The sequence below is a fragment of the Phaenicophaeus curvirostris genome, chromosome 2 (genome assembly GCF_032191515.1).
Source record: "Phaenicophaeus curvirostris isolate KB17595 chromosome 2, BPBGC_Pcur_1.0, whole genome shotgun sequence".
NCBI classification, from domain to species: Eukaryota; Metazoa; Chordata; class Aves; order Cuculiformes; family Cuculidae; genus Phaenicophaeus; species Phaenicophaeus curvirostris.
In genome coordinates, this window is record NC_091393.1 from 70,675,579 (window position 1) to 70,691,788 (window position 16,210).

Sequence of the window (16,210 nt, forward strand, 5' to 3'; positions counted from 1 at the left end):
CCTCCATTTACACTCTGTACAGCTGCTGCTACCAATAGCTGCAGACGTTACTACTGCTACTGAACCAGGCCCAAGGCTCTTCAGCTTTGTCCTCCATTAGGAAGCTCCCTCTCAATTAGAAAACAGCAAAGTCGGTGGGTTTGCCCTTAGAAAACACCCAACACGAACCCAAACCCCAGGTTTTATGGTCCTTGTCTGCACCACCAGCAGCAGCAGCAGCAGCACTCTGCTGCTGCCATTCAGGCACTTCTCACATATACAAGTCCAGAGGAACTGTGAGGTTACTCATGGCAGATAGCTCAGCCTTCTCATGGCAGTAACATACAGCTAGGCTCTCCTCTCAGTTCTGCAGCCACCAGCTAGGAGTTTTGGTGCTTTTCTTAAACACATACTGCACGGTTTTTCTTGACTGGCGACTCCTTAGGTTATTGCTTTTCTATACAAGCCATTTTCACATGGCAAAGTAAATCCTTCCTCTAGGAACAACCAGAGCTAAGATAAATTGAGAGAGTGCCTCTCCTCTGGGGTGGACCCAGGCTGAACAAACATATACAGCCTCATGCCAGCTACTGGGATGAAGTGTGGGGAAGGCATTTAGCTTTCTGGACCCCCTTTCCCAGCCTACACTTACCTCAGTGGCGCTTATGTTTGCACTGGCTATCTCCAAATAAGGGTAGTGCAGAACTTACTGGAACAGTATTTTTTCCACGGAGGAGCAGTTTTAGTATCAACAGATACTCCTCTGTCAAGCATAAAACAGGTGAAGCATTTCCTCTCATTTTTTTTTTTTTTTCCTTTCTTTAAACACCACACATTGAAGAATTTTAAACAAACCATCCCAGACTTTTGAATTAAAATACAAGCTTTACAACCACATTTGAAGTGTAGGCTCTTATATTTCAGTTAAAGACTATATAATTCTAGAGTACCAAAATAAGCAAAGGATCAGCACTCCATACAAAGTGTTAGTTCTTGCGAGAAGGGTAGAAGGGAGATGGACTTTTAATTACACTAAACTTGTTTTCAAGTCTAAAGAAAATTCCATTTCCGCAAAACAAACTTGGGTTTAGATTCCCCACATTTCTAATCCATGAAATAGTGTTTCTTTAAAGACAATTTACAGTTTTCTCATTTAAAGTAAAGGGATGAGTTAAAGCAATATTAACAAGGAGGTGGTGCTGTTAACATTTAATGTCAATATGCAATGTCATCTGCTATAAAGGCTAGAAGAGCAACACAACGTTACTTCCGAAGACTATTAGAAATCAGCTAACATTCGAGACGTTTCAAGCACGCTACACCAGCTCTAGGTCTGGTTCTGCTGTTCTGTACCCTGCCACAAAGCGCTTGGCAGGCAAATCCCAACACCCAGATGCTGGCAGTGACATGTTTCCACATGTACCGCACGGGTCCGCTTTGAAACAGCTACATCTCTCCCCTGTCTTATGGCATTAAAATGCAAGGAAACTATTAGCTAACATTGCCACTACAGTTGTACAAAAGCATAAATCTTAACAAAACAGTGGTTAAAACAAATTGAAGCTCTGTTCCACTCCAGGATTCATCCTCCATAACCATTCTCCTGTCCTATTACCTGTCCAGTTTCTTCTCCAGCTTCTCTCCCCTAAGGTCTATTTTACAATAAATAGGTTAAGTGGATTTACATGATGCAAGTGCAACTCAAAAGACTTTTGCCCTATACATATAACCATGTTAAATTGTGAGATTATACATGTGATAAATCTCTAACAGAGCAACCACCAGTTTAGTCTTAAAGAAACACAAGTATTTCAGCATGTACACAGTAATGAGTTTAGAACCGTCCGACATCATCGCTTTCATACATTCTCTTCCTCTTTATAGCCTTAAAGGGATTTTAGACCTTGATGGCGACAATCCCAAAACAAGAGTAAAATGAATTTATTTTATTGCAAACAAACGTCTAGAGTTAAATTTCTCCACCCACTTTCTTTAAAGAGAAAAGGAATCAGCAGGCTGCTAAGGAGATACACCCATTTGAGAATTGACATGATTAAAAATTAGATATAAAATGGGTGACTCACAGTTTCATTAGCTTACAAAATGGTGGAGTAACTACTACAAGCACACTAGGTATACAGTATTTTGTGGGGAAAGTTATACAGACACACAGCTAACTTCATATAGATCCCATTAGACAACTGGATTTACAACAAGTTTTGTTTAATAAGAAATGGGCAAAGCCAGCTTCTTTTCAGAATCAAAATGCAGAACAAATGGAAAAGAAATAATGGTGTTGTACCTTCACAAGTTTGAGCCTCCACAAGTAATGCAACCACGTTTTACAACTTTAAGAGCTTCTACATACACTCCACCTTCACTATTTAGCCCCAGGTTTCCTCTCTGCTCCCAACGTCTTGCCGAGTTCCAATGTTACAAAAAGAAGTCCCTAGTTATTGCCAGAAACTTTTACCTCCCCCTCCTCCCCTTCCCACCCAGAAGCTTTGTAGAGAAGATGGAGTGTAATATGGAGCTTTACATGGTCTCATGGTATTCATGAAGGCTACTAAGGAGCCTCCATACGAATCTGGTTGCTAACATTTCTATTGTATTGTGACACGACTCACGACTGTTTCTTAGAAATTGGGGGATGGAGAAAAAGGAGAAAAATTCTTTTAATAAAAAGACACCAGGTACAAAGCAACGTTTTACTTTTGTTGTGGTAAAAAAAAAGTCACATTTTACAGATAAAATGTAGAACCCTGAAATACTGACACATTCTCTTATCGTGCACAATGCTGAGGTTCTCTTACGAATCACTTTAAAACTGCAATTAAAAATGTACAAAAAAAAGAAAAGAAAAAAATCAACCCACAAAGCTTCTAAAAAAGGAACCCGCAGGCACTTCCTCTTGTGGAATGTTTAAAAAGTTAGCCTACTAAAGAAAACAGTCGACTTCTTGTGAAGGTTTTGGAGAAATATGTATCAGTTCATTTATTTGGGTATTCAATAATATCCTTGGTGATAATGCTGACTCCATGGCTTCTGACCCCAGAATTGCTGCAAATAAATGGATAAACAGTTAATTTTAACCTGTAATCATATAATGGTTACATTTCTTACAGAAAGAGTTTAGCAAACATCTAGTTCTCCTGGAACTTGAGAAGACTGCAGTTCCCTCAAATAGCAGGGAGTTTGTTAACAACTGAAGGCAGTCAAGTTCACTTCACAGTAGTAACATGAAGCCAAACACTACATACCATTAAGACTGATAAGCCACAGCTGATATTTGATATCTCAAGACCACCAAGCCAGACTAAATTCTGCACAGGAAGCTATTTATAGTGATATTACCTTGCATCAAAAGATTTTGCTCTTCAGTTTTGATTACACTTCTGATTATTTCAGACAGGAATGTCTCAATATTTGATACACTGGAGTTAAAAATCAGTGAAAAGGCAAAGTTATTACTACTTACACCCTGCTGCCACTGGTTGTAGCCCTGAGATTGGTTTTTGTAGCCACGATTATTTCCCCTTCCTCTGAAGTTCTGCAAGAGGACAACACTTTTTAACTACTTCATAAATTTTCGTTACTATACTCATACCAATCTTTCTATTGCCACCAAAACATCACATGCCATATAGAATTTTTAAAATATAAGGCATCAGGGCCTAGGTTTAAAAAACACAAACAAACCTCCCCGAAAAACCTAATACCAACAGCCTTCCTCTCCAAGCAGCTGCTGCTTAAACACGGGGCAAGAGCCTCAGCATTAAGAAACCTCCAGTTGTTGTTGCCAGTGGTCTGGAAAGCTGGCTAATCCAGTTTTGACTCACACTATTTCCAGCTGCTAAACGGCAGCAGGAGAACTAAAAATACAAGAGCTTGGCTATTTTTAGTTAGGAAAGGCTGTAGTTGCTACAACGATATGTTATCTGATCAGACAAAAGGATATGGGGTCATACAACTGAAAACAGAAGGAGCTAGTCCACAAAACATCAAATGAAAGTAACAGTACAAAAAGGGGTATAGGTACTAGAAAATAAAATGCTGCATTTCCCCTGTTGATCAGCATTAGACAGACTAGAGCCATGTTTACTAGCTTGGGCTCCATCTGCTGGCTCCTCAGTAATCCAAATTATGTTTTCAAATACTTTCACTGATATCCCATCACTCAAGACCCAGGCAAGCATGCCTTGACTAGTTGTATTTGATACCAGACACCTAGACAAAGCCTCTCTCCAGAGCTGTTTCTGGAAACTTCCCTAAATGCTTGATAAAGATACACCTTGAGACTAAGGCCACACAACAGTTACTACTATTTGGAGGGAAAAAAAATACAAATTAAAAAAAGGGAAGATCAAACAAGCCTTCACACACACGCCATAAAAATCTCCATATTTAGCAGAATGGAAGTACAGTCTTAACATACAACCCGCTCATCCGCATCCCAATTTCTCACTTAACATTCGGAGCTCACTTAACATTCGGCACACACACTGAACTAGAAACTAGTGCTGTAACAGTGTTTGTGGCTACTCACAGCCACCACATCTTTCAACCATCATCCAAAGTACTGCAGTTCAACTAATAAATACCCCCCAAAGCATCACCTGGTTGTAGTTCCCCCTGTTGGGCATTCCACCTCTATTATAGTTTCCTCTGTTTGAGTAGCCACCTCTGCTTGGAAAGACGGGGCCACGAGGGTACGGGTACCCAATGGCACCACTGCTGCCACCGCCACCACCACCACCTCCACCACCTCGCTGGGGCATGTTGCCTCCCCTCCTGTTATATCCACCACGATTTCCAGGGACTGCAGAAAAGAAGAAAGTCTCTCAGACTGCCGAAGAACTACTTCAATGAAGCAGTTATGTTGAAAGATTTTTTTACATGAAGATTATTGTTAAAAATTAACTATTACAGAGAAACAAGATGACCAAGTTCAGTGCAAAAATTTCAATGCAAAGAGTAAGTCACTGTTCAGAGCAAAAAGCAGTCTTTTAACCATACATTTCCTCCCCCATACAGTGTGATATACAAACAAGACCAAACAAAACTACAGGCTTTGCATCAAACCACCACACAAATAAGGTAACACAAGATTTTGGTAATCCTCGCTTTCAGAAGTTGAACAATTAATGTTGCACTAATACAGTACACGTATTGAAGCTGAAATCAAGGTTCCCAGTATATAACATCTGCAGTTGCAAGTACTACAAACTTCCCTCCCTCCCCAGCAGCAACCACCTCCAAAGTTTACAGGCATATTTGTAGGCTCACCTCCCCCTCTGAAGTTACCCCGCATGTTGAATCCTCCACGTCCTCTCTGACCCCTATTGTACTGATTTTTATTGCTCTTCTTGTTCTTCTTTGAGCCAGTGTTCTGTTTCTTTTCTGGTGGAAGAGCTTTCTTACTTTCTTCTTTATACTGTTCCAAAAGCTTCTGAGCTTCTTCTTTTTGCAGCTCTACATAGATTATTTCATCAAAACATTCTGCTACCTCTGGCAGTGTGAAGTTCCCTATAATTGCAAAAATACTGAGTATTCAGCATCTACATTCAGCTACAGTCAAAAGCCGTTAATTTAGCCACCTGTCCTCCCATTCTCCCTCCCACCCCCTGCATTTCCTCAGCATAGGGATAAAATTACATAATTTGAGCATTAAAGAAATGTAACAGTAACAAAAGAAATAAACAGGTCTTCATGGAGTTGCCAGTACTGTTCCAAACCTTGAAAACATTCTGCCTATATCTTTTTTCTTTTATAAGCCTCCACTCAGAGTACCAGTTTCTGCCAAATATGTCACTTATATAGGGCACTTTATGCCAAGACAGCTTTGTGCATCTGCATGAAGCGTATCAGCATAACTGAGTAGTGTTAAGGACTGCAGCAGAGGGAACACAATATAGTGTTGTCCTACAAGTTACAATAGTCTTCCAGTTTCGTTTAAGTACAGCTGTTTAAGATAAAGGGATTTTTTTAGACTTTACGTTTACTTAATCCTTTAAACAGATACTCAGCATCCTAAAACACAGTATAGGATTATGTTCCATGCCTTTCATTTTGAGAACTGCATGCTCTGGAAGATCTTTTCCCTCCACCTCTGCCTTCTTTTGTGTTCTTTGCTTGTAGTCTTCATCTTTTGGGCAAACAACAACTGCTTTGCGCTGGAAGCCTGCAAACAGGCACATTTTTCTCCTCTGCGCAGCTGCAGACACATTTGTCTGAAAAAAATGCAGTAACTTACTACACGTAGCTGTCATTGTAAGAGTTAAGGAAGTCAACTTATGGTGTATAGACTTCACCTCTACAAGAGCTTGCAATGAAGTTTACAAATAACTGGACATAAAGATGCTGCATAATGCAAAGTTACGAGCTCATATCCACATGTTAAAACACTATTCCTCCCACATCCCATAAATCCAGAGAAAGTTCAGACAAGCATTTGTAGTAATATCTCAACTTCACATCCCACGAATGAGTAGTAAGTCAGTAAGTGAAACAACTGCTATTACAAAGTAACTTTAATCCCAATTATTTACAATTCTATAGCCTATAACAACTTTCTGTAACCATTTTTCACTGAAGTGTCTACCTGATCCAAAATGAAATTCCGCTTCTTACGAGCTGCAATCTCAATGAACTTTCCAAGACACTGTGGAGCTCTCTGCAACAGCGTGTTAAGTTTTCCAGTGTCTGCCATCTGCCGCTTAAAACCTGCAACCTACAGAGATATTTCCCAGAGTTAAAGTAGCCCTCACACACGTGACTGACATTTTTCTTTGCTAAATGCTTTTCACCTCTTCAAGGATTGTTTATTTCAAGGCCATGGCTACAAACTCATAACTGGCGTTTCCAAAGCCTCCATAAGACACAGAACTTAATAAACAAAGAATCTAGGGGAATCAATATAGCTGAATCTAAGGTATGCTCCCCACATTACCAGTTCACAGCAAAATGTTCTTCTGAAGTCAGCAATATGAAGAGAAGCAGGAATACTTACGTCGTCAACAACAGTTGACTATTTCTTATATAGTACCACAAAAAGCTTCAGAATCCTGCAGTGCAATGTATGAGCAGCAGCTTAGCCAGGTAAGTCTTTAATGGTCACTAGCTAACCAGTAGCCAGTTTCTCAGATTTCTTTTATATTGAAGTAACCCACAGCAGCCAGAGATCTTGGCTTCACTGCAGGTCTTTAGAACATCAAGGCATAAAACATGACATTATCACTTACCATCATTTTGTCCATAATGGTATTTGTGCCAAGAATGTTGTATTTTCCAGGATTTGCTGCTGCATGTTTGGTAACCCATGTAGTCTTGCCAGCTCCAGGCAAGCCAATCATCATCACCACCTACGACGACAGGTTCTATACTTGAGATGCTAGTTCTAAGATTTTCTTTAATATGTAACTTAGATCAGTAAGCGTCATAGAAATTAGGGAGGGGAAAGTATCAAGGGGAGAAGAGTCATGGGATACAAAGTATTAAAGCCCTCAAACAAAAAAGGTCAGTGTTGTACAACAGTCTGCTTAAACTCCACCCACTTCTGTTCATCTAACTTTGAGATCATCAAACTCGAGACTTACCTCACAATCTTTCTTCTGCTCAGGTCCCTTTGGTCCTCGGACCCTATCCTCCAGGGGAACCTTCTGGATGAAGGTGTACTCTTCAGGTACAGGAAAGTAGGGTTCCTCCTTCTGACCAAAGTTGAACTCAACTGCACAGTTATGGCAGAGAACATGTGGGAAGAGTGGCCGCCCTTCAAGAACTTCCTTGCTTATCTTGAATGCAACACCAAGCTCTTGTCCGTTCTTGGAATATGAGAGTTCCACTTCATCACCATCAAAATTCTGTTTTTTAGACAAAACGTTAGTTTGGATAAAATTACCCACCTCACTCTGTCAAGTTATACTAGACATTTTGCTATACTGGCTATATTCACTAAACTTCTGCAACACTGCTATATCATAAAGGAACAACTTAACACATTTTTTCTTAAAATTAGTTACTGTCAATGATCAACTCACTTAAAATCAGACTGTTTTTTAAAGGCACATTTTAAAGACATTTTTGTCTACAAACATGGAATCTTCAAATGTTGACAGCAGTCACTGTTGATAATGCTTGCCATTTCTACCTCCTCCCTAGGTCAAACAACTTGTCTTCAAGTTTTTCTGTATTTGGTTTACTGCTTCTCAGAAAGCAGTCTAAAAATTCAAATATGTTTTTCCCCAAAAGAAAATTTAAGTGAAAACTTACAGCAAAACATCCGATCACATCATTTTCATCAAACTTCTCACCAAAGTCTTCAGTCTCACAATTGCAAGTCTTTATTCCTTTCAGAGAATACCCGTAAGAAAATTCTTCTTCACCTGAAGAAATAATTCAAACTTAATAAAGTTTAAAGGCATTTTCACCTAATCTGTCAGAAATGCAATCAGGCTACGACCCCCGAACAGCTACAGCTCATTCTTGTATTCAAGACTGCTCTCATTTGAGATGGAACAGCAGTTTCCCCCATCCCAGTTTTAAAAACCATATACTGCTGATCCCAGATTCTGGTTGACAAAGCTGAACTACCAGATAAAGACATGACGAAATATTTTAAACTCTGAAGACCTGGTTATGTACCGGTATACCTGTAACGTAGTTAGTCAGAAAGGCTTTCTGAACTTAGTCTACGGTAGCACTCACCCCTCCCCATTTTAAAGGGAGTTTAGCAGACATTCAGCCTATGCGACAGCTGAGGATGAAGCTGCAAGGAACAAGCTAACAAGGAAGTGTCAAACACAAGGATTCATGTGGAACTTAAGCACTTAACTAGAAAGCTGCTGCTGATGTCAGAACATACCAATTCATATATCATTTTCCATAAAGATGTGTCTCAGCAGCAGGTATTAGTCATAAACAATATTACCATCAGTTCCCATACACCAAAAGAAGTTATACTTCTCCCTAGCTCCTTTCAGAAATGAGGATTCCCCCCCAAACCAAAAGAATGATAATGCAGTTATCCAGGAATTTTTATTCACTAGTTGAATCTTACACCACACCATATCCCACCCTTTAAAAAAAAAAAAGCAAAAAGCAAAAACCCCACTCTTATTTGTGACACCATATTAAAAGGAGAAATCCTTAATCTTCTCCATACCTTTATTCTCCACAACCCATACCTGACCAAGACATGTAAACCTTACAGTCCTGAATGGTTAACTTTATTTGCTCCCAGTGCTAAGTTTTCCCACACTTTGTCCAGTGCCTGATTCAAGACCACTTTTCAGAACACACAGGCTACGATGACTTAAGCTTTTCCCATCTGCTTAAGAAAAAAAATCACTTAAAACTACATATACAAAAGTAATCATATGTTTAAGTCTTACCAAGTAACATTCCACTTGTGTTCAGTGACCAGCCAACTCGCACTTCATGTATATCAATGTCTTTTGTATACAGATGTTTAACAGGAATCTTTTCTGTGACCTATGTTTAAATTATTCATTAAAAGGTATGCAGTATTTATTAGACACTAACAACAAGATGGAAACAAAGGTAACATCTAGAACTTCTACCCTTTGGTTATATTTTTGCTAAGTCTGAGTAATCACCTTCCACAAAAATAAGACATGAAATCACAAACCAGTCACTAGTTACATCTCCTGACTGAACAATGTGAGATGCAAGACACCATATGCCCTCAAAGCACCTAAAGTCACAGCAGTCCTCCTCAGTGGCCAAAAGCCTTAATCCCTCCAATAATGTATTAAAACCTCAAACAAAATGTATACATATTAAAAAAAAAAAAAAAAAAAAGGCTACGAAGTTGGGATTGACAGCAAATTACCCTGCCAATAAAATGTGGTAACAGATTAAAAAATAATTGCTTTACATAGACTGGGGAAAATATTACACTCATCCCTTTCCACAGTAAGCAGACTTCCTGGGCAAGTTGCCAGCTTCCAAACAACATAACCAGATTAAAAAACAAGCAGAAACAACAAACCCACCTAAAAGCACTGGAATCTGTAGGCAAACATTTTCTAACTGCCTTTACAAACTTCAAACTGAAGCAAAAAAATGCTCAGTATTGTATCTGATTCCACAACTACTAGAGTCAGGTGACTGAGTTCAAGCCAGTTTGAAAGTGAACAGGGCAATGAATATCGATGGCCGTTTCATTCCACTGGCCTTCCAGAGTTATGAGTACCAAAAGACAAAGAAATAACTCCATGCAAAAGCATGGAGAATAGGATTACTACCCACTCCTCGTGGTAGTGGTTAATTTTAAAGTACTAGAGGAAAACAACAGAGTGAGTAATTATACTCACAGGCCCTTTGCGTGCAAAGAAGCCTTTAACTCTACTAAGTGCTTTGTACCTCATGTCATTCAACAGGTTGCAGAAACCTGTTTATTACAAGGTTTAGAACTCTTGTCATCAAAATTCAGTATCTGCTAAATACCCACATTCACTGCATATACGAGTCAACTGTTCAGGCTGGGAGGGACCAAACATCTGCTTTGAGCGGGTCAAACTCAAAGGCTAAGCAGGAACAGAAAAAATCTGGTGGGATAACTTATATCCCCCTTCTTAAAAAAAAAAAAAAAAAAAAAAAGGTTTTCTGTAATCTTCAGAAAGTACAAGCAAACTTCTCACTAGCGAGTATCAAAATTCTTCAGAAGTTGATGCATGAGGCGCCAAATAAAATTCTTGGTTCAAAACTGAGACCAGAAGTTACAGACTCCAGGAAAACGCAAGCAGCCTTTAAGTTAACAGGAAGTTCTCATAAAAGACAAGGTAGTTTTGCAAATTCAGCCATCTTATGAAGAATCATTTCACAGTTTAAGAGGCCCTTCTGAAAGTTCTGTCCACCTGAGTCAGTTTCAACCAAATATAAAAAACCCTGGCAAATATAAAGAATACTGTATTTAAGCACACAAAACATGAGTTTAACTCACCTTCATCTCAAAGCAGACTTTGCCTTTAGAAACTCCATAGGAGGCTCTCCCTCCAGCCCAAAGGAAAGCAAAGCTTTCCATGGTCAGAGAGGAAGCACTAAACCGGTCTCTTGATATTTTAAAATGCAGGTCACAGTTATCTGTTAACATAAAAATCATTGTGTTTACTCATACTAGAAAATAAAGTATAGCTGTTCAACTGTATGCACTGAAATTGACTTCAGCTTTCAAAGGTGATTTTAAAGACAAACTGCCAGCAAGTGCTCAGCATCTTTCAGGAAAGCAACTGAAAAGAAGCCTAGATGGAGCTGCAGGCTGAAGCTCAGACAAAAATCTTTTGAAAAGCTAGCTAACAATCATTTTCAAGGTGCCATCTTCACTTCTGCCAACAAATCCCCTCTATTTTTTCCATCTACTTAAAACATTTAACTTCATCTCAGCAATTTGAATCTCAGTTACCTGAGAGATTTACATCAATACAGAGCAAAAGAGTCTGCACTGTGCTCTTTTCATTACTTGCTAGAAAACATTTTTTGAAGTCTTCTTACGCCTCATGCCCAAACCTAAGGGCAGCCAAGAAGTAAATATGAACACAGGTACTTCTGTCTTAAGTACTGAAAGTAGAACCATTTTTGGTTAATATAGTCATTTAACAAGTCCAGTTAGAATAAGCCAATTAAAATCAAGTCAGTTAACTCAAATGCAGATAGGTTAAGTACACAGAACGTGATAAGAAAACCTACTTCACCTAAGTAGCATGATCTGCACTATGAGTATCACTAAGAAATTAAGTGGAATCTTTGTTTTAGGGACGTCTTCAGAGCTGCAACACCATGAAGTTTCAAATTAACCTTCTAGCACATTTCAAATAAAACAAAATAGTAACATGAGGTGCAGCATATAGCACTTGGATTCCCCAGACCAAGGAAGCCATACAGGAAACTCCAAATCAATTTGACAGTTACAAGAAAAGAGCGAAATTAGCAAGCAGCGAGTTCTGCCCTGGTATAAGAGCTGCATGCTGCAGAGTGCACTAAAATGCAGCCTTCCCTGTATTACTGGTAACTTTCATGCAACAGATCATTTTGTTTGCATACAGCCATCCCCAGTTGCAACTACATTACTTGTGATCCAAGTGTGTTGTTCATTAGTACTTCTACTTGTAGCAGAAAATCAGATAATGTCACACAGAAGAAACCCACCTGTGTAGGTTACTTTTAGAACAAGAACAGAATTTGAAGTTACAGCTTCCTTGTAAAGCAGAGGTAATAAAACGGACTTAAGAGTGGTAAACCTCTTACATGTCTAGATCATTACAGTGCACAAAGAAGAGTGCCAAGTTGTTACACAATTGAGTCTTAAAGCTATGTCTGATTCTAATCTCTAAAGTGGTCTTTGTGACACTTCAAATCACAAAATTTGGTCAGTACGAGAACTTTCCACTAAAAATAGGAACAATGGAAAGCAGTTACAACTGCAAAAACCACACACTCCGACAAAGGTGGTGACTCATGAGGTTAGAAGATAGAAACCTGAGATTTAGTTACTAAAACATCAGGAATGGCATATTCAGCAATTTACATGGCTGTAAACTAATGCTTCCTTCTGTTTCCTTTTTTAATGGGGAAGAAAACACCTGTAACTATCAGCAAACGTACTAGATAGTGCCAAAATTTAGGTTTTCCTACCATGGAACTTTTATGTTCAAGTACTGCTAATTCAAGTTTTTTAATACTTCACTAAGTCTTTGTACTTACCCTCAAGAACAGAAATGCCATAGTACATCACAGTACAGTCATGGTACATCACAATAGCAACATTTACAAACTACCCTGTTTATACTTGCCAATTCCCTGCCTTTCCGACCAGTTCTCTCTGCGATCCTCTATTTGTACAAAAGTCCCCCCCGCCCCGCCCCAGAGACCTGTTAATGCAATCTGGGAGTTAAAGTATTCAGAGGCCTTACCTGATTTTGCTGCTAAACTTATTAGAAATCATGAAAAAATACTCCACTGGTTGTAACCTAAGTAGGGCCTCAGCAATTTATGCCAGAAGCTAACTTCACAAATTGTATAACTGTAACCACTTACGCTTTTAACTCTCAAAACTTTCTGAAGTAAAAAGCTCACATGCTGTACAATTAGTTTCTCAATCTGTTTCTAGGGCGTGCTATGCTCACTCTGCACTCAGCCAGCATAGTTTCCATACTAGTTTAGTGTTTTGGTTAAGATTTCTTCAGAAAACTGTATGGCATCACAGATTTCATGGGAAAACAAACCTTATTACAGCTAATACTAAGACCCGTATATTATTCTGTTCTTCTGCACACCGAAAACGGGCAGAAACACCGTTTTTAACTCATTTAAATTACTTGGTAATGCAAGTCACCACCAGCTTTCGCCCCACATTTCAGAAAGTGTGGTTTAAGGTTAAAAGCACGACACCACATCTTTCTGGAGTAACAGAAAGCACGCCTACTCACAAGTATCAAGACAAACCACTGTGTCGTCAAAATGTTCATCTTCTTCTTCAACGGGTGGTTGAGGAGACTTGGCTCTAAAGAAAACAAAAACAGCAACAACAACAAAGAGATTGAACCTAAGCATATTTTCAGTGTTAGAATAAGCATTTCTGTACCTTCTCATCGACAAAATGCTGCCTAGCACCAAGAATTTATATACCTGCTGTATTTATTTTCTTCAATGTATTCAAAATATCCACGGCCATGGTCTTCACGTGGTCTCTTCACTCCTCTCTTCTTTTCACCAGGTTTTTGTTCCGTTTTAGCATCTCCTGTAAGAGAATTGATGAGTTATTTTAATTACGGAAAATAACTCCTAACTGGAAGTAAAACGCTTTATGATGGTTCCAGCTGTGGAAATTAAGTACCCACAACAAGAAATAAGCATTAACGCCCTTATGAAGAATTTTGTTTTCTAAGGTAACAAACGCCCACATCTCGAATTTTCTCATCAGACTCAAACCAGGTCTTTTAAATCACCTCCGATCCGCAAAAGAATCAGCCAGTATACTACGCGGCAGCTGATACAGCCCTCGATGTTCAGAGCCGCTCAGAAAAGCCAGTCCGCTCCCAGCCAGCGAAGAAAGAAAAAAAAGAAAAAGCCCAGACAAAAACCCGCTTCCCGCGCCGCCAGGCCCGCCCCCACCAGGACACTCCCGGCCGCTCGCAAGGACGCGGCGCCGCCCGCACGACTGCGCCTCCTCTCGGCGGGCCGGGCGGGAGGCCCCGCGCGGGGCCGGCGCGGCTGCCCGCAGGGAATGGATTCCGCCTCCTCCCGCCTCCATCCTACCAGGCCTTCCCAGCGCCATCCCGTGCGGCGCCCCAGGCCGGAAGTGACGTCACGCCGCCCGGCGCTCCCCAGCACAATACAGCGCGCCCCAGCGGCCCCTCCGCCGCCCCTCCCCCCGCCGCGCGGCCAGGCCCGGCCTCCCCCTCCCCCCCCCGCCCCGCCCCCTCCGCGCGCCCCGATCAGGAGCCCCTCGCGGGACACCCACCCCCTAACGGGGAGCACGCGGTCACGCGCGGAGCCCCCCCGCCGCCCCCGCAATCTTCGCACTCCACAGCCCCGCCTCCTCGCGGGCCCCGCGCGAGGGCCCCTCGCGGGGATCTCCTCCCCCGCCCCCGCAAAGAGCACGCGGGGGCCCTCTCCTTTCCTTCCCACCCCCACCCCCGCAATCTCTCGCGCGCGCCGCAAACCATGGTCGCGGCCTTCGCCGAGCACGCGGGGGGGGGGGGCCGGTATGAGCTCCCCCTGTCCCACCCCCACTCCCCCCCAAATGGTTCCCGGGGGGGATCAGCGCCGCCCACACTCACCCCCGGCGCCCTGAGCCCCGGGGCGGCCGCCGCCTTCCGCTTTCTTCTGCTGCTGCTGTTGCTGCTGCTGCTTGGCGGGCCCCGCCTGTCCCGAGGCCGCCGCGGGCCCCGAGGCGCCGGCCGCAGTCTTGGCGGGGGCCTCCTTGGCGGGGGCGCCGCGCGGCGGGAGGAGAGGCGGGGGCTGCTGCGGGGGCTGCTGCGGGCGCTGCTCGCCGTGCCCATTGGCGCCGCCGGCCGCGGCCTCATCTTCGTCGGCGAGCTCGTCCTCCCCCTCCTGGAAGCCCTGATCGTCTCCGTTCTCATCCTCCTCCTCCTCCTCTTCCTCCTCCTCGCCGCCCGCCTCCTCCTCGGCGGGGCCGCCCCCGGCCCCCGCCCGCTCGCCGTTCTCCTCGCCCAGCTCCATGGCGTCGCCGTCGGCCGCCTCCAGGCCCTCCTCGTCGTCGTCGTCCGCCGCGGAGGCCGCGGCCTGCCCGGGGCCGCCCCCCTGGCGGAGCTGCGCGGCGCCCCCGCCGCTCTCGGCCGCCTCCCCCTCCACGCTGCCGTTCCCGGGCTCGGCGCCGCCGCCGGCCTCCTCCTGGTCCAGCGCGGCCTGGAGCCGCTCCATCAGCTCGGCCTTGAGGCCCTTATCGGAGAGGCGCCGCTTTTTGAGCTCCTCCTTCAGCTCCGACACCTTCAGCTTCTTCACGTTCACGGGCGAGCAGCTCATGGCGGCGGCGGCTCGGTCCCTGCGCGGGGTCGGGCGGGCGGCTGCGGGCTGGGTCGAGGCCCCCGGCGGGTGGGTTTGGGGTGCGTGGGTGGGCGGCGCGGGCCGGTTCGTGCGGCTGCAGCAGCTGCGGAGCGGACCCGCCTGGCGCCAAATCCTTTCACCGAGCTCGCGAGGGAGACGCGCCTCGCGGGGCCGAGCACGCAGCGCCGCCCGCCCCGCCCCCGCGCACGCACGGCTCCTCCCGCCTCGCGCTGCCGTAACGGCCGCCCGCGCGCGCGCGCGCGCCCCCCCCCCACCGTATATACCCGCCCTGAGCGCCAACGGCTCTGCGCGCGCCCGCGCCATACCCCACGCCACCATCACCGCGCGTGGAGGAGGGCGCCCCCGTACCGTAAATACCCGCCCCGAGCGCCTCCACGCGCGCCTTAGCCCCCCACACGGGAGGGCGACCCCCACCCCCCCCACCCCCGTACCGTAAATACACGCGCCGAGCGCAAGCAGCTCTCCTCGGAAGCGCGCGCGCGCCCGCCCGCCCCGCCGCCGCCGCTACCGTAAATACGCGCCCCGAGCGCAAACGCCGGGGGAGAGTTTGTTGGGGAGGGGGGGCGAAGCGCGGCTCGGCTAGTGCCGGGCGGGCGCTGACGCTGTTCCCGCTCCCCTTCGGCAAAACACACACGCAACCTCCCCTCGCCGCGAGTGGTATCAATCGGTCACCGTGCCCGGGCCC

General features: G+C 44.2%; 1 protein-coding gene across 1 annotated transcript; it reads right to left on the reverse strand.

Moving 5' to 3' along the window:
• Nucleotides 1–1,902: 1,902 nt before the first annotated feature.
• HNRNPU (heterogeneous nuclear ribonucleoprotein U) lies at nt 1,903–15,694 on the reverse strand. The gene is made up of 14 exons (XM_069852413.1): nt 14,778–15,694; nt 13,624–13,735; nt 13,425–13,498; nt 10,943–11,082; nt 9,369–9,468; nt 8,248–8,360; nt 7,575–7,838; nt 7,221–7,340; nt 6,581–6,709; nt 6,041–6,209; nt 5,266–5,505; nt 4,596–4,798; nt 3,458–3,529; nt 1,903–3,039 (listed from the first exon to the last, which is right to left on the reverse strand). The coding sequence occupies exons 1-14, from the start codon at nt 15,481–15,483 to the stop codon at nt 2,986–2,988; spliced, it is 2,496 nt and encodes an 831-aa protein (XP_069708514.1). The 5' UTR covers nt 15,484–15,694; the 3' UTR covers nt 1,903–2,985.
• Nucleotides 15,695–16,210: the final 516 nt, after the last annotated feature.

Excerpts from the sequence above, each read along its gene's own strand:
- HNRNPU (XM_069852413.1), bottom strand. The coding sequence starts at position 15,483 with ATGAGCTGCTCGCCCGTGAACGTGAAGAAGCTGAAGGTGTCGGAGCTG. Across the intron at positions 6,710-7,220 it reads CCATTATGGACAAAATGATG|GTTGCAGGTTTTAAGCGGCA; the intron begins GTAAGTGATAAT and ends ATATCTCTGTAG. Across the intron at positions 6,210-6,580 it reads GGAATTTCATTTTGGATCAG|ACAAATGTGTCTGCAGCTGC; the intron begins GTAGACACTTCA and ends CATTTTTTTCAG.